Source organism: Haliaeetus leucocephalus, unplaced genomic scaffold (assembly GCF_000737465.1).
Source record: "Haliaeetus leucocephalus isolate CR32 unplaced genomic scaffold, Haliaeetus_leucocephalus-4.0 Scaffold339, whole genome shotgun sequence".
Classification (NCBI taxonomy): domain Eukaryota; kingdom Metazoa; phylum Chordata; class Aves; order Accipitriformes; family Accipitridae; genus Haliaeetus; species Haliaeetus leucocephalus.
In genome coordinates, this window is record NW_010972775.1 from 309,024 (window position 1) to 330,851 (window position 21,828).

At 48.7% G+C, this 21,828-nt stretch overlaps 1 protein-coding gene across 5 annotated transcripts; it reads right to left on the reverse strand.

Moving 5' to 3' along the window:
• Positions 1-1,329: 1,329 nt before the first annotated feature.
• Positions 1,330-21,810, reverse strand: SORD (sorbitol dehydrogenase). Of its 5 annotated transcripts, none has more exons than XM_010571535.1 (10): positions 21,730-21,810; positions 18,779-20,471; positions 18,543-18,576; positions 17,662-17,826; positions 15,362-15,521; positions 13,694-13,812; positions 13,152-13,217; positions 5,224-5,399; positions 4,296-4,417; positions 1,330-2,601 (listed from the first exon to the last, which is right to left on the reverse strand). In XM_010571535.1, the coding sequence occupies exons 2-10, from the start codon at positions 18,815-18,817 to the stop codon at positions 2,436-2,438; spliced, it is 1,047 nt and encodes a 348-aa protein (XP_010569837.1). In that variant the 5' UTR covers positions 18,818-20,471; positions 21,730-21,810; the 3' UTR covers positions 1,330-2,435. The 5 variants fall into 5 exon arrangements, with proteins under 5 accessions (XP_010569837.1, XP_010569838.1, XP_010569840.1 ...); XM_010571536.1 differs by lacking the exon at positions 21,730-21,810 and adding an exon at positions 20,701-21,118; XM_010571538.1 differs by lacking the exon at positions 21,730-21,810 and having other exon boundaries at positions 20,091-21,118.
• Between the last annotated feature and the right edge of the window lie 18 nt (positions 21,811-21,828).

Here is a 21,828-nt window from a genome sequence, read left to right on the forward strand (position 1 = left end):
CACAGCACTTTGCCTCGAGACCTGGGTGGCACGCACATAGGGTGAGGAGCCAGAGAGCTGCCCACCATCCCTCTCCTTGAAACAGGCTCAGCTTTCCTAATGCATTTGTTTGTGCCTGCTCGTTAGGACTCTGAGCTTTCCCTAGGTTTGTATAGGGCCTCAGTTTTGTTGGCGTTGGCTTCTTTCAGCAGTGTCACCATCCTTTGATCAGGGATCATTTGCGCTGGTTTAACTAATGCCTGGCTTTGCATTGCTGGGCTGCCACTCTCACAGGCTGTGATAGAATTTAAATAAAGCTGATTGATGTTTTAAAACACTTTATTGCCTCCTGTAGTTGGGTCTCAGTCACCTGGAGACTTGCAATACTTGGGCCATTGCTCCTGTTATGGAATATTTATGCCAGCCCCCTGGGAAATGGGTTACACAGGAGTGAGTTTCCCCTCCACTGGTGATGTACGTTGGGTGGAAGGGGGAATGCAGGTTTGAGCCCAGGCACAGACCATGTCCTACCAGACCCATCACCCCCAGCAATGCCCCCACAGCGGCAATGGCCCAAGCAAGACCTGGTGTGGGAGCAAATTACAGCCAAGGAGCCCAAAGAGGCTGAGCCGTGAGTGTTTAAGAGCCACCCAAGACCACAGGGAGTAGGTCTCCATTTCCCAGTAATAACAGTGTCTTGTGATGGCCAGTGGTCCCCCAGCCATGCCAGTGGGGCTCCCCCCAGCATGAGAGTCAGGAGCTAGGAGAGTCCCAGTGCTCAGCAAGAAGCCCCGGCTCACACCCACTGCTGAAAGCTGGGCAGCCTTTCCCTCCCGCAGCCACCACACACCCTTCAGCAAGGTGCAGTTTAGCAATTCTTGCACAGGCTCTGCTAACACCGCATCCAATTATGGGGCCAGGCTCCCAGGTAGGTTTTACCTGCTTAGGCTGACACATTAACAACCCACTTTACTCTGAGCAGTACTGTGACCGCTTCTCCTTCTGGCTACAGAAAGTTGCACTGGGTTATGTCTTAGCCCTGTAAAACACAGCATGGACTTGCAGGCTTCTACCTCTGCCAAGACAAGCCACCTCTGCAATAAAGACAAGCTTTGATTTGCAAGCGGTTGGGTCATTTAAGGTTTCATGGTCCTGCCAGCACCAAGCTCACTTGCAGCCTGGCAAGACCCAGCCGCTCAACAGCCCAGTGGTCTGCACAGTCCCCAGGGCCCGAAGTCACAGACCCCTTCAAATCATCCACCCAACACTTTAATGGACACAGACACATCAGGTAGGTAGCATTTACTGACAAAAGTACAGTACCAGCCCAAGAAAGGGACTGATCTCTCAGCACTAAAATTAACATGACTGTAATCAAAGATTAGATTTTGTTACCTGCAACCTGCCACCTCGTTAGTACCTCATTCATGGCTCACAAACTCAGCAGGAAGGCCTGATATCCCTGAAAAGTTACAATTCATTTGCAGTGGTAAAACCTTTGCATGATGCTGTCCCCTTACTTCTCACCTGCGCTCCCCTCCACACTAGAACCGAGCCGTGCCCCACCACAGCAGCCCCACCTTGGGAGCCACAAAAGGACAGGGCTCTCTGCGGTCCCAGCCAGAAACAGGGTAGCTTCCTTGCAAACACACTGCAGCTTGCTCTGCAGCGGTCCTTCTGCCCCATGGAGAGCTGCTGGGGAAGATGACACAGCAGATAATGGTCCCAGCTGGCTTCCAGACTAGCTTCTTCAAAAAAGCCGCAAGCTCTGAGCTTTGGGCCCACAGATTGCTATTTGCAAAGAGCATGGAGAGAATGACCTGAATGTGCAGATGCTTCCCATAGAGGTGGGCTGGCCAGGCTTTGTTCCACAGGCTGTTACAGTCCCTGAGCATCCCCGAGGGAAGGTGCAACTGGAAGGGAGAGTACTCATATAAGGGCTATCTGACGCCCAGGGATTGCCACATGGGAAGAGCTGCGGCAAGCACAGCCCCAGGGCAGTGCTGGGGCGGGAAGGTGGAGCGCCAGCATCTCCATCCTCGCTTCACCCATGCAGCTGGTGACGCTCTCCCCCAGCACATCTGCATGGACAAAACCCACGGCCCCACAGGCAGCTCTACCCAATACATGCAGAGACACTCCAGCTCTTCTCCGCGTGGGGTCTGCCAGAGAAGAGCCAACTGTGTGAACCATCGTCTCTAACCAAACAGCAGTGTTTTGATTCAAACTATTCCCTATTGGTTCTCCATGTGTAGTTACCTGTTAATATTCTAATGATGTATCCCTCAGTGCCATTCACCCTTACAATCGTTTGATTTTCTAGCTGTGATTACAAAGCAGCGCCTGCATAAGGTGACTGTAAACATGCAACAGCCGTACATCAGCCTCCTGCGGCCTCATGCTTCGCATCTCAGGCAGGCGGTGTAACGGGAGAGAGGGCCAGGCACTGCAGCAGCTTAGGGGTTGTGGTCAGTGGGGTCACACTTCAGCATGACCTTGACCCCCTCACCCCTCTTGGTGGTCTCAAACGCCTCAAGAGCCTTTTCCAGGGGGAAGCGGTGCGTAACCAAAGGCTTGACGTTGATCCGCTTGGATGCAAGCAGAGCAATTGCCACAGGCCACCTGCAAGGGAAACAGAGAGCAGGAGATGAGAGCAGTCACCAGTTTGGAGCCCCAAGGAAAGAGCAAGGAGGAGCCTGGTTTCATTACAGTAATTTCGTTAGCCCAGGCAACCAAGGGGAGTTTTGCCTGCAGTCTTCTGGAGGCGGGTCCTCAAGCATCAGGCAGAGGAGATGGGACAAGCCAACTGCTTTGGGCTGTCAAGCACCAGGAAGGCAGGCACTGCTATACACAGATAGTGAGACAGTAGGCTGTGCTTCACCTGCAGGAGGCCAAGTAAGTGAAAAATCACAGGAAATAACTGTACTTCTGAAGCCCCGAATGAAAAACAAAACTGCTGTGCGCCGCTCTCCTCTCGTCCAGCCTCCTTGCTTGCAGACTGATCACTGTGGAGTTCAAACTCACCGACTTGGTGCAGGGAGAAGAAAGGAAAAGCCTCAGTCAGCTTCCAACCTCTTTTCTGGCAGAGACTTGCTCAATTTGATTGCCTTGCCACTCCATTTGAATGGGCCAAATTGGAGTGATGGGGATACACAGGGATGCAGCAGCTAATCTAATTCTTACTTAAAGACATTTCTTATTTTAAGAAGGAGCATGACTACATCTCATAAATCCTTCCTGGAAAACAACCTCTACAGACTAAGCAAAGATTCTTGCTCCACTAGCAAGAAACTACAGCTCTGAACAGAGCAGAAACTAGGCTGTAAACACGCAATGCTGGGTCTAAAGCCCTGCCCAAGGAGTACAAGATCAAATAGAGGAAGCTGAGCTTCTCCTGCGTTCAGGGTACCAGCTTTCAGTACACTCAAAGACCTGTCTGTCCACGAGCCATGCAGTTCACTTCTCTGTAGAGAGCACACATGCCTTCAGACTGGCTCCAGATGTATCTTCAGCTCCAGCAAAATGATCAAAACTAAACAAGGCTCTTGCTCATCCCAGCATCCGCTGATCTCCAACAAGACTGACAATGTGATTTCCTTCCATGAAGAGCAAGGAGAGCAGAGCTGGGCATGGCTTGGCATAGAATGTGGCACCTGGGATTTTGACTCTTTGCCCAGAATTAAGATTCCCCATATCCTTTGCCTCAAAATGGACAATGTAACAGTTAGGAAGGTGGATGCCAGGAGGCAGCCAGCTTTTCACAAAGCAGTGTGTAGGGTCAGGGCCGGGCCAAGCTGCTGCTTAGAGATCTCCCAGCACAAGGGGTTGAAGCAGCTAAAAGCTGTGTGTTCCCCCCTGCTGTGCCATGAGCCAGCACACTTTTAGACAAGCCAGTCTCTTCCAAAACAGCCCCAGCACCTGGCCTTCCCTTTCTATAGGTCATAACAGCTGAAGGCACAAATGTTAATTATGATTTTTTTTTCCCATTTTGGCCTGCTTGCTTGCAGCAGAGTAAGGGTTTATTTGGTCTCTTCCTTTCTTTACACCAAATCCATTAAATGGGACAGTGGGACAACCCAGCTGGGCTGCTTTGTTGTGGTCAAGTTTGCAGTGCAGGGCTCATCCAGGAACCAAGGCATAAAATGCAGGACACATCAGTCAGACTGCCTGCACTGCAGCATTGGCATTTCAGAGTGACATATGGTTTAACCAACTGTAAGGAAAACCAGCCTTTTCCATATCCTCTCCTTGTGGAAAGCAGGAATTTCTTAAGGACAGACTTGGAGACACATCACCCCACGCTGCACAAGACTCACGTGTTGCAGTAGCGGAATATCCCCCGGATATCCACCTCCCGCACGGCAGCATTCACGATGGGCACAGTGACCATCTCAGGCCCCAGCCCCACCAGCACCAAGGTCCCACCAGACCGAGTGGCCTAGAGAACAAACACACAAATACGTTATATTTTGCCAAACAGTCACCAGAGCCTGGACAGCAGTCTTGTGGCTGTAATGAACTGCCCAGGGCACCGCAGAGAAGCCAGGGGAGAGGCAGGATACTGTCAGGAGCCCGTAAGCATGAAACATGCAATAAACAAGGCTTAAAAAGCAATCTTTCAAAAATCTCTGAAAGATTTTGGGATCTAAATCTCATTCTGAAAAACGACTGGCCCTTAGGAGTATGAAAAGTACTTTTGGATTTCAATGGGAGAGATATAAAACTAAAAGCCTGATGCTTCACTGTAATTTTTCTTTCTACAGCTTGTCCCATTTGTCTCCTGTCCTTTCATTGTGAAACTCTGCACTACCTTCTCCACATCGTGCCATTAGGCAGTTTGGGGTAGCAAAACATCCCCTCCTTAACTGCTTTCTTCACCAGCTGGAATTATTATTCTTAATTATTCTCCTTATTTGGACATAACTTCAACTTACTGGAAGATGCTGTCCTACAGCTACTGCTGCGTAGCCATGCTTGGGTTTTGAAGTCTTACTGTAGTCTCTTTGATAAGTGGTAAAGCACCTGAGCATCAAATCAGACAATTATCCCCATGCTGCCTGCAAAGACGTTAACTCTTTAATTGTCTCTCTTAGTTTGTTGTCTAACGAGCACCTTCTCTCCCCCACACCAAGCCCGCTGAAATTAAGCACCATGGGAGAGAAATAACTGTCATTCTCTGTGGCATCCCAGAAGAAGAAAAGCCAATGCCACCACTGCTCTGCCTTGGGAATAAGTGGTACTCACATAAATGCCAGCCTGGATGCAGGCTTGCACTCCTGTACACTCCACAGTTATCTCGGGCATGCAGCCAAGCAGACTTTCCACTTTGGAAGCCACTTCCTGCGGGGTCTCGTTCTTCACCTGAATGGTGAAATCTGCCCCCACCTCCTTGGCTTTTTGCAGGCGAGAGGCAGATAAATCTGAGGAAAGACAAAACAAGTCAAGAACTGGAGCGTTATGTGAAGCAGGAGGGGAGAAAGAACCCAAGCCTGCTATCTGCTTCCTACCCCCATCTGATGTCTCAACAGAGCCACTTTGGTGACCAGCTGTCAAATCTCTCAGGAGCAAAGACAGCGTTTATTATGAGGTAGGACAAGGTGGGAAACTACAGTGCACTAGTACCTTCTCAAGAATGCACATAGACCACCCAGACGAAAAGGCTTCCCACCCTTGATGCAAGTAGGCCACCCTAATGCAACCACCTTGATGCCAGCAGCACCTAACCAGGGGAGGAAAGGGTCTACATTCCCTCCCGCAACTTCACGCAGCCTTCGGTGAGGAGGCAGGGAGGACACCTGCTCACTTTTCTGGGCAAGCACAGAAGGATGAGAGATGAGGACAACTTAAACACACAGGAGATGCCAAAGGCTTTCCAGCTGCAGAAGAAGGTGTGCTTCAAAGAGGCTAAAGCATAAACTCACAGATGAAATCCACACCATGCAAAGCAATGTCTGAGTGAAGAACAGCTGCCACCACTAGACTCGAGGGGTATCTTCTAAAACAATCAGTTCGTAAATCTCTCAATTTCTCTTTTGTAACAGCTGGAACACCGAGAGTGTGCCAAGACAAACCAGAAGGCTAAGCTTAACTCCAAAGGGCATGCACATCAATGCTGCAAGCAGGAACCACAGCAGGAACAGCCTGCTGGCATGTTGCTGTCCTGACACTGCAGAAGAGAGGAACCTCAGTGCAGGCAAAGGCAAAAGGCAGCAGGAGGGCAGGACAGACAGGGCAGTGCTGAGCTACACTCGCCCTGTTTGAACAGTGCGGTTGTGTCTTACCAAAACTGCCACTGTCCAAGACTGCACTGCCCAGCGTCTCTCTGGCAATGACTCATGAAGTAGCTTCACTAATTCATGCAGGACCTTAATCCACTAGCGAAAACAGACTGTAAAAAACCACGTTATACACACACTCAGCAAGTTAACCTAGGGAAGATCCTACAACAAGGCAAAAACCCACAATTCACTTTTGCATTTTCCTTCCCTGGCTCTCAAGATTATTTGCTATTGCTCATACCCTCAAGGATACCTCTCAAAGAGCACTAGGCAGAGGCAAAGTTGCTCTGACCTTGCTCCCTGATGGCCTAGAATCACCTGGCTATGGACAACACAGCACTGAGAACATGTGTTTTGGGTTTGTGTGGTGGGGTTTTGGTAGCAGGGGAGGGGGCTGCAGCGGTGGCTCCTGTGAGAAGCTGCTAGAAGGTTCCCCAGCTCCAAGTCGGACCCGCCTCTGGCCAAGGCCGAGCCCATCAGCGACGGTGGTAGCACCTCTGCGATAACACATTTAAGAACAGAAACCTGCAGCAAGGGAGGAGATTGGAATGTGAGAGAAACCCCTATGCAGACAGCAAGGCCAGTGGAGAAGGAGGGGGAGGAGGTGTGCCGGAGGAGGGGATGCCCCTGCAGCCCATGGCGTGATGGCAGGCTGTCCCCCTGCAGCCCATGGAGGGGAGCAGAGGAGCAGATGCCCACCTGCAGCCCGTGGAGGACCCCACGCTGGAGCAGGGAGATGCCTCCAAAGATGGCCATGACTCCATGGGAAAGCCCACGCTGGAGCAGACTGTGACTGAAGGACTGCAGTCCGCGGACAGGACCCACGCCAGGGAAGTTCATGAAGAACTGCAGCCCACAGGAAGGACTCACACTGGAGAAGTTCGTGGAGAACTGTCTCCCATGGGAGGAACCCCACACTGGAGCAGGGGAAGAGTGAGGAGTCCTCCCCCTGAGAAGGAAGGAGCAGCAGAGACAACGTATGATGAACTGACCCCAACCCCCATGCCCCGTCCCCCTGTGCCACCGGAGGGAGGAGGGAGAGAAAATCGGGAGTGGAGCTGAGCTGGGAAGGAGGGAGGGCTGGGGGGAAGGTGTTTTGAGATTTGGTTTTACTTCTTATTATCCTTGTTTTGATTTGAGTGATAGTAAACTAAATTGATTTTGTCTTTTCCCCAAGTTGAGTCTGGTTTTTGCGTGTGACCATAATTGGTGAGTGATCCCTCCCTGTCCTTGTCTCGACCCACGAGCCTTTCTTTATATTTTCTCCTCCCCATCCCACCGGGGGGGAGGAGTGAGTGAGCAGCTTCATGGTGCTTTGTCGCCGGCTGGGCTTAAACCACGACAAGATGTCAGGTTCAGAGCATTGTTAACATGGCCATTTCACTTCTAACGGTACTGGATGAGAGCAGATCATGAGGTGTCTGAGGGCTTCCTCAATGAACCAGCTTTCAGCTGAGCAAAGTGCAGAATGCATTATTTGTCAACAGTAAGTGTTTCCCTGCTGTTACAGACCTCTCCCATCCTTTTACCCTCCTTGTAACAGCATGGAGGCTGTTGAGTATCTCTCAAGCAATTTCTGTCACAGATGAATGAGCAGGCAAGCACATAAAAAAAAAGGGAGTGGATGTGGTAACATGGTGAACCTCAGATACGCCATTAACACAGAGCAACAAAGCTGGTGATGATAAAAGTCTGTGAGGGCATGGCTGTACTCTGGTACTCTGTCCAGAGGGATCTTGATGGCACTGTAAATATCTTTTGAAGATCCATAAAATGGTTGCCCTGGCAGGTAGCCACACTGTTTGTCTCTTCTCTTCCACATCCCCTGGAAGGAAGCCACCCATCCCTCTCCAGGCACCACCGGTGACAAAGACATCTCTGGAGATAAGGAGGTGTACAGCAGAGAAGAAGAGTGGCATTTCCCAGGCAGAAACAACCTCTTTGCCTTGCACTGAAGCAGTGGTCTACAGGGGCCTGCATGTTGGCACCAGAAAAGATGTCCTGATCAAAGGTGGAAACTGAGCTGTAACAGCCAAGATTTCCTAGACCCAAAATTGAGGGGTGAGCAATGTCTCCTGCCAGAAGTCCTGGGCTTGAAGACTCAGAAAATTATGCCTTTGGCAGGGACCCACTCCTCTCCAGGATACACAGCACACACACCCACCACAAAGAGGAAAATACCCCCCTCACCAGGGTACAGTCTTCAGAAAAGTCAGAGATGGGGTTGGGGGAAAATAGCAAGGGAAAAAAGAAGGAGGACAAGGCCACTGCTCTGACATGAGCTGTTCTGACTCAGCCCCAGCGCTGGGAGGAAGCCAGGCCAGAGGACCTACCCTGCCCATTACAGAGCAAATGTGACATTACTTACTGCCAGGGCAGGCGATGGCCACGCCCCTACTGGCAGCAGGAGGGCTCAGGATGCTGGATACGGGCACACCCACTGAGATGAGCACCCAGGAGACCTGTGGAGGGAGTTTCAAGAAGGGATAACAAATAGTAATAAAATGCAGACGAAGGAGGAAAAGCCAAGGCTGAAAAGTAAGGGCAGCATCACCCAGGAAGCCTCGACATGGGCTCTCGTTCCTGTGGCTGCAGGAGGCATTAGTCACGTCTGTCCCTCCCAAGCTCTGAGCATTGGGCCTCAGGCTGCGTGTACGGTCATGCTTGAGCTTCTGCTAGCTGAGCTGCACTCAGAGACCTCCCATGCAGCAAGAGCACAGGCATGGGCACTTCTGAGGCACCCAGAGTGCTAAGAAACACTTCTGCCTGGCATGGCTGGTGTCTCCCAAATCTCAGCATATGGCAAGGAGACCATGGGGGCTCAACAGTGCTCCCAGCAATGGACCAAACTCCCCATGAAGTTTGGTCTCAAAACACCAGCTTGCAGCAGACACAGCTGGATTCCGCCATTTATAGTACCTGCCCAGTCACTAATATATTTTATACTGTCTCACTGGCAGAAATACATCCAGAGGCAGTGTCCTGGAGCAACAGGCCATGCCAGCCAGTGCATTTCAAAGTGGCCACAAAAGTCACTCTCAGGCAGCAAGAAAACCCCACACCTTTCCCATAGTGGGCCTCTGGTTTGCTGACCTGCTCGGGAAGGAAGTCCTCACATCAGAGAGGCATACAGGATGCAGCAGCAATACTGTCAGACCTGGTCAGGGCTGTGATAACATCTTGGTACACCTGGCCTAAGTGAATCACCGCTAAGCACTTACTAAAGCTGACAGATCTGCAGGTTATCAAATGAGAAGTTTACCGTATTGTTCAGAGCTCCAGACACTTCTGAGTCTTGAGATGGACCAAGTCGTTTGGATTTTAAACCTTACTGTGGCTGAACCCCACAAAACTCTTGGGAAGCTGGTCAATTATACAATTAAAGCGTTGCATCTTGCCTCTAGTCAGAAATTTGTTTTCACTTCCCAGACGCTGGAGCTAATTAAAGTTTTGGCTGCCAGACTAAGAGTAGCCCATTCTTGTATCTCTGCTCCCACAGAAGTTATCAAATTATACTTAAGCTTCTCATGATGGTTTATGAGCCAGCTTAACAGGCAAATATTCTTGAAGCTCTCACACTTTCTATGTTGATCTTCTTTCACAAAGGAGCTGAACTCTCCCAGTTACTCACCTTCCCTGACCTTGACTTCCAGGGTTTCTGGAGGCACTGCCACCCAGGACTTCAGATTTAGCTAGCACAAGGGGAATAGTCTCCCTTAAGCAGGAATTACTAAGTGTACTTTTAGTGACAGACAGAGTAAGGCTAGACAGCCCAACACCACTGTACAAATACCCAAACTGTTACTTCACTTATTGGGGAATAAGGCTGCTCTTCTACATGCCTCTAAGGAGAAAAGTGGCTTTTCAGAGCAACAGCAATGTCCACAGCAAGGCAGAAGGACAGGAGAAGGTTGCCCATAAATACCAAGCAGCAGAATGGAGAAAGCCATAGACGTTATGGAAGAGTAGTTGAGGAGCCATGAAACAAGCTGATCTTCTGCACCCAACTGCAGTCCATTAAATATATCAACCCCCTGCCCCTCCACAAGGGAGAACACCAGTCTGCCAGGAATAAGGCACTTCAGGGAAAAGAGCAAAGGTTATCAGAAGCACTAATACGTTTTATCAGGCAAGATGCCGTATCTGGGAGGAAAGGCATGCTTTAGTGCACAGAAGCCTTTGGAAGGGTAGGGCTAAGCATTAGTCTTTAGCTACAGTGCCAGCTGCTCTCCAGGAGTCCCAGAGAAGGGACCCGACTCCTCAGCAGAGACGTAACTTTCCAAAATTCCTTGACTCCAGGTGTGCCAAAGACACACACCACAGAAGCTGTAGGAGGTGGGTTCTCCCCAGGTCAAGAAAAAGCTCTTCTAGATATTTCTAGATTTGTGTGCGGCTTGTGAAAACAAAACATTTGAAGCCTTAAGTGTTAGCAGACAAAGCTCTTCACAGACAAACTCATCATAAAAAACTCCGGGCAATGCATTCAATGAATCTGGTATCAAAGTACAAGAGGGCCTTTGTGGACAGTCACCTCACAGTTGTTGGCTCATAAAGCCGACACAAAAACAAGGGCAGAAAAATCCCCAGCGGCAACAAGCCAAACTAAACCTATTGCTCAGCTCATGACACGTACAAATATTTGACTAGGGACAGCACCTCCATGGGTGTCTCTGAGCATCTCAGCCAAACACCTCTCAGGTGGGAGATGTCTACAAGTCAGGATCATTACCCAGGCCAGGCATAAAGATAAGAAGGGGCTAATTCCATGTAGCTGAGCTTGCTGGCCCTACAAACCAGGTACTGAGAACTTCCTGTGGCCACCTGGAGCCCTATGGCACATGCTATACAGACCTGCTTGCCAAACGTCCCCATGAGCAGTCTACAGGCAGAGGCAACAGCAGCGCCCAGTGTTACAGGGAAAAAAACACCCAGGCAGGACTGGGGATGGGGTGGCAGGCTGAATCAGCTGCCTCAGCCCCACCAACCACCACCAGCTCACCAAGCCCTTCCCACCCAAGGACTGGGTCACCCACCAGCCCCTGCACCAGCTCAGCTCAGCAGCAATCCTTATACATGATTCAAAAGGCAGAGCTGCTTTTCCTGCTATAGCAACCACAATCCTCAAATGACAATGCTTTGCAAAATCTGAGGCCTGGACTGATCATGTCCACCAAGCACACACCTGCAGGGTGTGGCCAGCAGAGCAAAAAATGCCCTGGACTTGGCAGAAAGAGGATTTAGGGAGGAGAAGGCAATAATCTGCCTTACATTTTGACATGAGCTACTACCGAAGGATGCTTCTGCAAAGGCAAGAGGGTGGGACCTGAATCTTGTCTCTCAACCCAAAGATGGAAACACAGTAATCAAGAGGTCAAAAATACACCTCGCCCGAACTGTGGGAGGTGGAGTAACAGCCTTCTGAAAGGCCCACATTGGGGTGTTAGCCCAAAAACGGTGCAGCAACCTGTGCTCGTTGTCTAGTCATACCTGTAACTGCTCCTCCCGACCATCACCACTCAGAAGGATCAAAGAGTAGCAACAGAAGCTTGAAACACCACTTCCAGGCCCTGTTCAAACCCCAGGTGGAAATTTCAACCAGTAAACATCTTCAGGTTACCTCAGCTCTCCATTCCTCTGGGCAAGCTACACAGAGAAGAGCCTCAACCTTTCAGGAGAGGTGGAGGAAGCTGGGCTGGGTTAACATGGCAAAGAGAAGGGAGGATCGAACGGCTGTCTGCAACAACCAGAAGGGCAGCTGCAAAGATGATAAAGACTCATTTCAGTTGTTGCAGACAAGGGGAAATACCCACAAATGAGAGTTTCTGAGTGGACCCCAGAAAAAGCTTCTTCATTAAGAGGCGGTGCAATCCTGGAGTAGATACCCAGAAAGGTGAGATCTCCATTGTCAGAGATTTTCCAGATGCAGCTAGACAAAAACATGGCTGCAAGCAGCAGCTGGACTAGGAACCTCCAGGACACAGTTATACAAGGAAGGCCCATTTCTGAAATGCAGGGACCCTGAAAAGGCCATTTCAGTCATTGTGGATAATCAGTGGAAAATGAACCCGGCAACAGAAAGAAGGGCAGCGAAGGAGGACTGGAGAGGCACAATGTGGCTGCACACAGAAACGACTGTGCAAACCCTGTGTCCAGGCCATCACCTAGCACTACAAGAAAGAGGGAAAAAATCTGCTCAGAGCAAACTTCCAAGAATAGCTCCAAATAGGGTATAAAATATGCTGTGTTGCCTGGTCTGTGTGCCTAGGTGAAGACTAGAAGCAGATATAATCAAGGTCTAAAAGCACTACACGGAAGATGAAACCTGATCATCAAGGCTTGATCTATGAGCCAAAGGCAAAACACAAAGCTGAGGTCATAAGAGCTCAAAACAGAAAAAGAAAACAATCAGTGACCAGAGGCACCAGGAGCAAGCAGAGCTTCTGTAACTCAGAGCTTTGTCATACAGATGCATTGCCTCTTCCCAAAAGACCTGCTCCAAGTCTGAAAAAGGTCTCTAGGCTTGGTCCAAGGACCACTCATTAGCCTCTGGTTTATTCTCCTTGAAGCACTGTAGTCACTCCACCCACACAACTTGTCTGTGCTAGGAAGCAGAAGTTACTACCCTAGTCCGCCAACCTAGCAGAGAAGCACCAGTTGCAACTGCATCTTCTTATAGATCCCAATTAGTGCAGAGATCAAAGTCTTGTCCTGGGGAATGAGGTGTTTATTAGGATTCCCTCCAGACAGGTGCACGCTACTACTCCATTCATGAACAGACTTTCCACTGTGCTTGGGCTGCCTTCCCCAGCAGTTACCTTGACAGAATAATTTGGACCTAGTCAAAGTGTTGTATTGTGGGAAACAGGCACATTCTTAAAGGTAAGAAGGACTTACCTGTAATTACCACAGCTGCTGCACCCATCATCTTAGCAACAAGCACATTAACAAGGCCAATCGGTCCTGGGTACAAAAGGGAGAAAGAGAACATACGCAACTGCCAGACAGCACCAGCCACAGGCTCTGAACATGCCCAGAGCTCAGCATGTTCCTAGGCTAAAGGAGGCTCCGACTGTGTTTCCAGGTGGGCAGCTCTGGGATCACAGCATCACCACAATCCCAGGGTAGTGAGACCAGCTGCTTAGAGAGCAGTTATTGCTACATGAGGGGCTCTGCAAGGAAAATGCCACCCACTTCTCTGCTTCCTTGAGCTGGGAGGCTCAGCATGCCCAGACACTGCACTTTGCATTTGGGCTGCTCAAAATGCAGCACTGTAGTGCAGCATGGGCAAGGACAGCCTCAAGGTCCCCCTCGGCATCCCTGTAACTCTGCCACAACCCACGCTTACAACAGAGCCTAGAAGCACAGCGTGCACCTTGCCCATCCCACTCCATGCCACGGCAGGCAGAGAACTGAAGGACTGAATACATTCACCGTACCAGAGCCAGACACAAAGACTTTGCTTCCCAGAGTGACTCCTGCTCTTTTGCAGGCATGGATTCCCACTGAAAGAGGCTCGATAAGGGCTCCTTCTTCAAAGGTGACATTATCTGGAAGCCTGCAAGAACCAGACACAAGCAACATCACCGAACAGGTTTATGACGGGGATGAGGAAAGCCATGACACTCGAAGATCAAACATGGGTCTAAATCACAGTGGCTAAATACACTCTCACCCTTGGTCTGAGAAATGCAGGGCTGGAACATGTTTCAAGAGGTTATATCGCCTCTTTCCCTCCGCTGAAGCAGCATCAAATGCACCTAAATCATCTACCAGTGAGGTTTGCCCACGCACCAAACACAGGGACCCATAAACTTCCCCACATCATCTCTCCAGTACTTGGTGACTCAAGCCAAAAACTCCTTTGCCACTCGCTCCCTTTGGAATAAACCCCACAGTTGCACACGCACCAGCCTGAAGGCTGCCCTATGGCTGGGACCCATCAGCGGGCTCCCAGACCCCTCATCTGGGTTGAATCATTCAGCAAAAACCTAGAAGACAGCTACAAACCAGCCACTTCCTCCCAAGCAAAAACTTGTGATGTTGTCTGAAAATGTTATTTTAACAACACACAGGAAATCAGTGACAGCGGGTCTGGACAGTGAGAAGTTAGTCCCATCCAGACCAGCATCTCATCCTGACAGCAGCTGCTTGGGATCCACTTTGAAAGAAGCTTCCTGCCTGAGGACTCTCATGAGAAAAGCATTCAAGTGCCTCCTTCTGACTGATGTGATCCTGAACACTTCCTCTGCAGACACCAAAGATCAATCCTAAGGACGTTCCTGCTCATGGAAGTACCAGCTCCATACAGACTGAGAAAGAAGAAGCCCCAGAGATAGACCAGTCTCAGGGGGCTACTACCTTAGACTATTTTTAACACCTTGTGTAAATGCACTTATGTGGGTATAAAGTTGCAGAGGTTTATTTGGCTTTCTAGTGTATTTGCTAGAGTACTTAAGCACAGACTTGCTTTTAAGCAAATATGTCAGTCCTGCCACAGTTAAGAACATGCTCAAGTTTGCAGAACTGGATATGAAAACAGATATGTAATGCTGGCAGCTTAGTGGGGCCACTCAGCACCACACAGAAAAGCAGTTTAGCAGGGACACCACTTTCTATTCCTGTTCTGCTCTAAGTAGGATGACTTTGTTTCAAATGACAGAGCGAGGTGTCAGCAGCCAATGTGGCATTTCCTGAAAAGCAGCAGTAAAGTTAGCTCAGCTCAAAGAATCAAAGGCCTTCAGGCACCATCCTAAGAAGGCAAGGATATAAAAAGGCAGCAGAAAAGAAACCAAGAGCAGGGAGCAAATGGGAAAAGGAAAATAATTAAAGGGTAAAACAGTGGTGACATCCCAGGAAACATGTAAGGAATGTTTGTTTATGTCTGGCACCAGAGGAGATAAACTACACCTGCCTGACAAACCATTTGCAAAGTGGCTGCCATCCAAGCCTTATACCTGTTATTTATGGATCAGAAAGCAATAAAACCTGTTGTGTTCAAGTAAAGAGTGCTCACTGCAATACTCAAAAGGGCCAAGAGGCAATTGTTTCAGCTACCCTCCCCCCCAGGGAGTATATATTTCTCTGCAGAGGGAGCACTGACTAACTTGTAGCAGTAGCTGGCACTGTGCTTGTAGTAGCGGCACAGGTTCCCATTATCAGGAGGCGTTGCGCAGAAGAAGATGGTTGGAGACAGGTTATAGCGGCCAGTTCTGCAGAACTCATCCATTTCTCTTGGGACGCCAGGCTCAATGGCCACTCGATCACCTGCCAGGGTGAAAGCAGACTGTGTTACTCAGGAAGAAGGTGGGCAAATAGGTATGAGTAGCACTGAATAACCACAGAAGACAGAATGAAACCCTGGCACAAGAGAAGCATGAGGGACATTTGCTAAATGAAAAAGATCACGCTGCACACACCAGGCGAGTTCCTAACGCTTCCTTCACGGCGGCCTCATCACCAAGATCTTCACAGTTACTTGAAAAGAGCCGGTGTTTCAGAGGCACAGACACAGAGCAGATGGAAGCTCAGTCACATACAAACCTCTCTCCAGCTGTCTTGCACTCAACCTTAGCAGACAAAAAGGCAGCCCTCACCCCAGGCAATCACACAGTGATGAGATTTTTTTTCAGAATCTGTAGTAATCGGAAGAGGAAATAATTAGGACAAAGCAGGTGAGCTCCGCTGGTTTCCACGCTGGAAAGGGTTGTTCCTTGGGAAGGAAGCTTATGGTACAGAAGCACACTCAGGAGTCAGGAAGGATTTATCATGGAACAGAGCCATCTTGATGCTATGATGGAGTAGCCCGGATGCTGGAAGGACACATGCTGCAGGACAAAGAGTAATTATTTAATTGCAATCACGAGGCGGGACAGACTAAAGAAAAAAACTGTGTGACCGTAGTACAACTTGCAAGTACTTGCAAGGGACACAAGACAGCCCATTTTATTTGGCAGAGGAGGCCAATCAAAGCCAAGTCTCCCAGCAAAGCTCTCCACCAACAGGCTTTCAGTCAGACACAGTGACAAGGAGGAGGATGGGTTGAAGTAGAGAGCCATCTAGCTCACTGCGCCGCCTCTGATATGGCCAAAGGGGGATGTCTGGGGGTGAGAGGAGCAGGACAGACACATACTGAATGTTCTCCCAGCCTCCCATTATATTCACCTGTGGGGCCTCCCAAGCTGCATGTGGCTTCTTTGTATTTAGTAACCCTCAACAATTTCTCCTCCACCTTCCACAATGTCAACTTTTAGCATCCACGTCATTCTTTGCCAAGGAGGCCTGCAGGTCTGCTACAACTTAGGTGAATGCTGCACCTGGCTCCCATTGTCCCTTGCTCTTGTATTGGAGGAACCAGAGAACAGGCAACCTTTATGTGCCCTGTCCCTGCCCTCCACAAGCCTTCAGACCTGTGTCATGTGTCCTTGAATTGTCTCTCCAGCTCCTAGCTCAAGTTCCTAATTTAGTCATTCATCATAGAGAACCTGCTCCACATCTCGTCATCTCCTTGTCCTCCTCTGAAACTTTTCGCTTCTTTTATATCCCTTTGGAAAGAAGATGACCAGAACTGCATGCAGAGCTCCAGATGTGCAATGATGTCCTCCGATTGAGTCTCTGTCCCTTTCCTAACACTGATTTGCATTTTTCACCACCACTGAGCCAACATTCCCATGCACTGTGTCAGACCCAAAGGTCTCACTCTGCAGCAGTGATGGTCAGCCCATCATTTTAGATATGCAGCCGGTTTTGCTTCTTCTGTCATGGACACCACTTTATGTTTATCTGCATTGAATACCACCTGCATCTTATAGCCCAGGCACCGTTAAGGTCTCTCTGTAACTCCTGCTAGCTCTCCCATGTCCTCTCCACCCTGCCTGAGTTGCTACCATCAGCAAACTTTGGAAAATTCACTGCTCAGTCCATTTTCTAGAATATTCATGAGCACAGCAAACTGTAGAGGTCACCACGGGGCCTGGTACAGTCGCTCCAGCGACCTCTCTCCACTGCAGGAGGCCATTTGCTCCTTCAAGAACACACACAGCGAAGAAACATTAACAGTAGGTTGTTGTCAAGAGCAACATACGTGGTTTCTGAAGCTTTTATCTAGCTTCTTCAAAAGGCACCTTGTACCAGCATACACTCTGCTCTGCATTAAACTAAAGTCGGACCAGCCTAAGATATCCCAGGATAAAGCACACCTAAGAAATACCATAAACTACAGTGGCCAAGCTGGCTGATTAATAGCAGCACAGTGACAGTCTTTGAAAGAGAAGGTCATGCTGTGCAATTCACACCTCAGAAGAACAGATAAATTTACCTAGCAAAAAAGCACAGCCCATTATCATCACATCCTCGGGGAACTGATTAGCAGGAAAACAAATAAAAAGACAGTTTTGATTCCAATTACCTGGTTTCAGATGAGTCACCCCTGATCCCACTTTGACGACAGTCCCAGAAGCTTCGTGCCCCAACACCATGGGGTCCTTCACAACAAAATCCCCGATTCGACCATGCTGCCAGTAGTGAACATCAGACCCACAGATCCCAACAGAATGCATCCGCAGGAGGACCTCTGACAGTAAACGAAGAAAGGTTACTTGTAGAAAAATTTACCTTCTCAGGCACTGGGAGAGCAGCATGTGTGCTGTCCCTGTGTCCCACAACAAAGGCCAAGCCAGCACTGAAACACCCGAATTTACTAGCATTAAAGAAGCGTACCAGAACTGCACATGCACACATTAGGATGGATGGCATATTCCTGAGAGACGCGCTGAAATACAAAACTATACAAGGATTTACAAATCAGGAAAGCTTAAAATATAGTAAGACCCCTGTCAACAAAAGCTAATACAATCTAAGAGGGGCGTAACTATTACTGGACCAAGGATTAAAGAGCAAGTCTATTTTTTTTTTCCTTCTCCCTAAGCTACAGTTTCAGCCCTGGAGAGTTAGTGAATCAAGTTTCTATCAGCCCATATGCCTAGCCTATTAATATTTAGTCCTGCAACAAGAACATCTGACATGTCCCAAGAGCTGTTTAACGTGAAATACATGACCTGATGAAACAGGAAGCAAAAAAAGTCACGAGTGTACCTGTGACTGCTCCAGCTCTTCTTTTCAAGTGGAAATGCAGCATTATCTGTTTCAGCCACACATTCTTTTCTGGATTATTTTATACTTTCTCAGAAATATTTTATCTCTTTATTATATCAAGGAGCGACAAAAGAGAATGAGAAAAAAAGAGCTTAGTAAGAGAAAGCAGACAGAAGCAGTCATCTCTAGACCTACCATCAGGACCCGGTTCTGGGATTGGACGGTTTTCCTATGGACAAAAAGAAAAAAAAAAAGCATTCAGCTGCTTGTGCCAAGCATAGCCATGGGAATATCTCGTGGTAATTCAGTCCAGGTTAGCTCAGGTAGATCTGTAAGTAGATCAGGTTTTTGGTTCTGTCTGCTCAATAAGACATTGCTGTGCAATGAGGAGGGATATAAATGTGCAGTCCACACTTCCTCCCTAAGCTCACCTCATTTTGCTTGTGCAGTGGAGTAACATGGGCATCCATTACGAGTGAGCACACAGCCAGCTTGTAAATCCACTCTCCAAATTATTTTGCAGTAATTTCCCCTTCCCTGTCCAGACAAGAGCCACATACTAAACCTTCCTGCACTGGAACAGCTTCAAGTTTCAGCTGAATTCTTCATCTCACTGGCTGACAAAAAAATTCAGGTTCTGTAGCCAGGAAGATTCTGAACCACCTATTTCTATAAAGAGTTATATTGCAGTGTTTATATTTTTATTATAAATAATAGGAAATATTTTTACTACATAATGATATCTCTATGTATAACTTAATTGTAAACATTACTGTAAATCACGTTTAAAGTCACATCCTCTTGTAATTGGCACCTCTTTATGGGGTGAATGATTAAACCAGAATTATAAAAGTAGTCACTTGGCCCCAAGTTATTCTTCCACCCAAAAGGTCTGCAGGCCTTTTGCCTTCACTGAACTCCCTCAGGTGCCTCAAAAGACAAAGCAATAATTTTGCTGGGGTTTACATCAAGACAGTACAGTACCCACCTAGCACCCACCCCTAGGATCACGTCTCTAAGAAAAGCCCCACCAAAGTTGTTAGTGCTAAAAATGAACACTTCATAATCCATTTGCTGCTCAAATTTTCACGCATCTTAGAACCCTTTACCCACAGCCCAAAACTGGGCACAAGACCTTTGAGCAGACCTCCTATTCACACAGTTTCTCTTCAAAAATTCAGTGCATATACATTAGTGAGCCCACAGTTGGTTATTTCTCATTGCAAGAGCATCTTCAGTTAGCCAGAAAATTGATCTCTGGATTTGAGAGATGAGCAATCGCTTTATAGCAGTCCTCCACGTATTAGCTTCACCAGTTAAAAGCTGCTACATAACAACAAACACAAGATTTTCTGCTGCCCTACCGCACAGAAAGCGGGGTATCCCTTCCTGCTTTTGGGGAGCACTGTTTTGCGTTTTAGCTAATTAAATACATTCTCAATCCCAGCATATTCCTCAACTCGTACTTTGTACTTCACCAATCTAAACATCACAAAAAGAGAAATTCTAGAAACACATTCTCAAAGCGCTGCTCTGATAAAATACCTGCTGAATAATCAGTGCTGTAAGTGGGCAGGATGGCACATATTCTGTTGACTGGAGTGCAAATCAAAGTACAACTCAACCTACCGAAACTTTCAATGTTCGGAACTGTATCTGCATTGTTTCTATGTGGGGTGTTTGGTTTGTCCCATTAAGGAGCCAGCCCAGAGCATTATTTTTAAAAGTTGATCTAGATGTAACCTGTTATATAGAAAATGTCCAATAAGCATGGAATCTGGTAACACATCAGAGGTACAGACCACCTCAGCTATCTCAAAGGGCCTGAACAGAACAGTCCATGGTGCGAGATAAAGCAAGCCAACTTCTAGCTGAAAATGTGTATGTGGCATTCCTCAGCCCAGAAAACAACACTTTTTTTTAATAACAGCTGTGCCAAAAACCAGACATCTTGGTGGAAAGTGAATCCTCCGGCCTGATCTGCAGAAAACAGGGAGTGACCAAACTGGAAGACCCCAAAATATTTCAGGACGCATGTTCTGCTCACTGTCCATTGTTCACTGAGAAGTTCTGAGACAGCAACTGGTATAACTGAGGATGTGAAGGAGATGCAGCAAATGCTTTCTGTGAAAGGAGACACATAAAGAAAGGATAAGGCACATGTATAAAAAACAACAAGTCCTCAAAGGGCAGCAAATGGGAGCCTGTGAATCAAGAGGAGAGTCAACAAAAATGAAGTCAACACATTATCGCATAACACAGGTCAGCTGTTGAAGTCATGGTGACTCTCCCCATGTGAAACAGTCCACAAGAATCAAGAAAGGTGTGGGAATTACGGTGAAGATGATCTCACCTAAGTTTAGGTATCAACGCAGATAAGTTCAGAGTTCACTGCCTAGACTCCTTATGTGATCAGTGGGGCAATGCAATGAGTGCCATTCACACTGTGGCAAAGAAACTTTAGAGAAGCGCAGGAGGATCACACCCCGAGGGGCTGCCAGTAAGGCCAGGGGAGCACTGACGACCACCTCCAACGTCTCCAGCAGTATGAATATCCCAATGAAAACTCAGGCCTCTGGGTGTAAGTCAGTTTAGAGGCCAGCAACACAGACAGGATGGAGCCAGCATCCACCCTCACAACTCTCATATGCCTTTATAAATCGCAGCAGTTTGGAAACGCATTCTTGAACTACAGGGACCGTCCGTCTCAATTCTCTCTCACTGTGGCAATGCCTTTTATTTCTAGTAAGTCAGGCTGCACGTGCTTCTAGTGAAATCCACACGAACACTGCTTAGCCTTTGGCATGTGTCGCTTGAGCTGTGCAGGAATGGTAAAAAATCAACTGCTTCCTTGATAATCATCCCCCAAACACACTGCTGCAGGTATCCAAAGTCTGCGCATTTGTAACAGTCCTCCTGCCAGAACTGTTTGTACAGAAAACTGCCTGTCAATGTTTGCCTACGTAAATCTTCCTTCCCCGATTTGGCACTTGCCAAACTGGCAAACACAAGCCTCCAGCAGCGCCGCAACGATTCAGCTCCCAGCAACTTCCAAGTGCTCGCAGTCAGAGAAGCAGAATCGGTCTGAAGCACCAACCGAAAATAAAGGCCTCCCTCTCCAGGGGGTTACCCCACCACAAGCACAAGCGTGACCCGTGCGGCCGCTCCCTTCGGACTCTCCTTCTTGCTTCCCACCTGGGCTCTCACAAGCCCCAAGCAGACGGGAGTCGCTACCGAAGAGCACCCGTTCCCCGTCCCCTCCACTCCCCTCCATCCCCCGGCCCTCAGCCATGGGGTAGCCCCGAAATTTGCCCCGCCCCGAGCACGGGGGCAGCCGCTGCCCTTCCCCGCTCCCAGCCCGGGGGCAGTTCAGCTCACTGACCCGGCATCGGTCGGAGAGAACCGGGGGTCCCCGGGGGCTCAGCCCGAGCGGCCTCCCGGGCCAGCGGGGAGCTGCCCGCCCGCGCTGCGGCCCAGTCCG

Excerpts from the sequence above, each read along its gene's own strand:
- SORD (XM_010571535.1), bottom strand. The coding sequence starts at position 18,817 with ATGGATGCCCATGTTACTCCACTGCACAAGCAAAATGAG. Across the intron at positions 17,827-18,542 it reads CCCAGAACCGGGTCCTGATG|AGGTCCTCCTGCGGATGCAT; the intron begins GTAGGTCTAGAG and ends GTTTACTGTCAG. Across the intron at positions 15,522-17,661 it reads GGTGACTCATCTGAAACCAG|GTGATCGAGTGGCCATTGAG; the intron begins GTAATTGGAATC and ends TCACCCTGGCAG.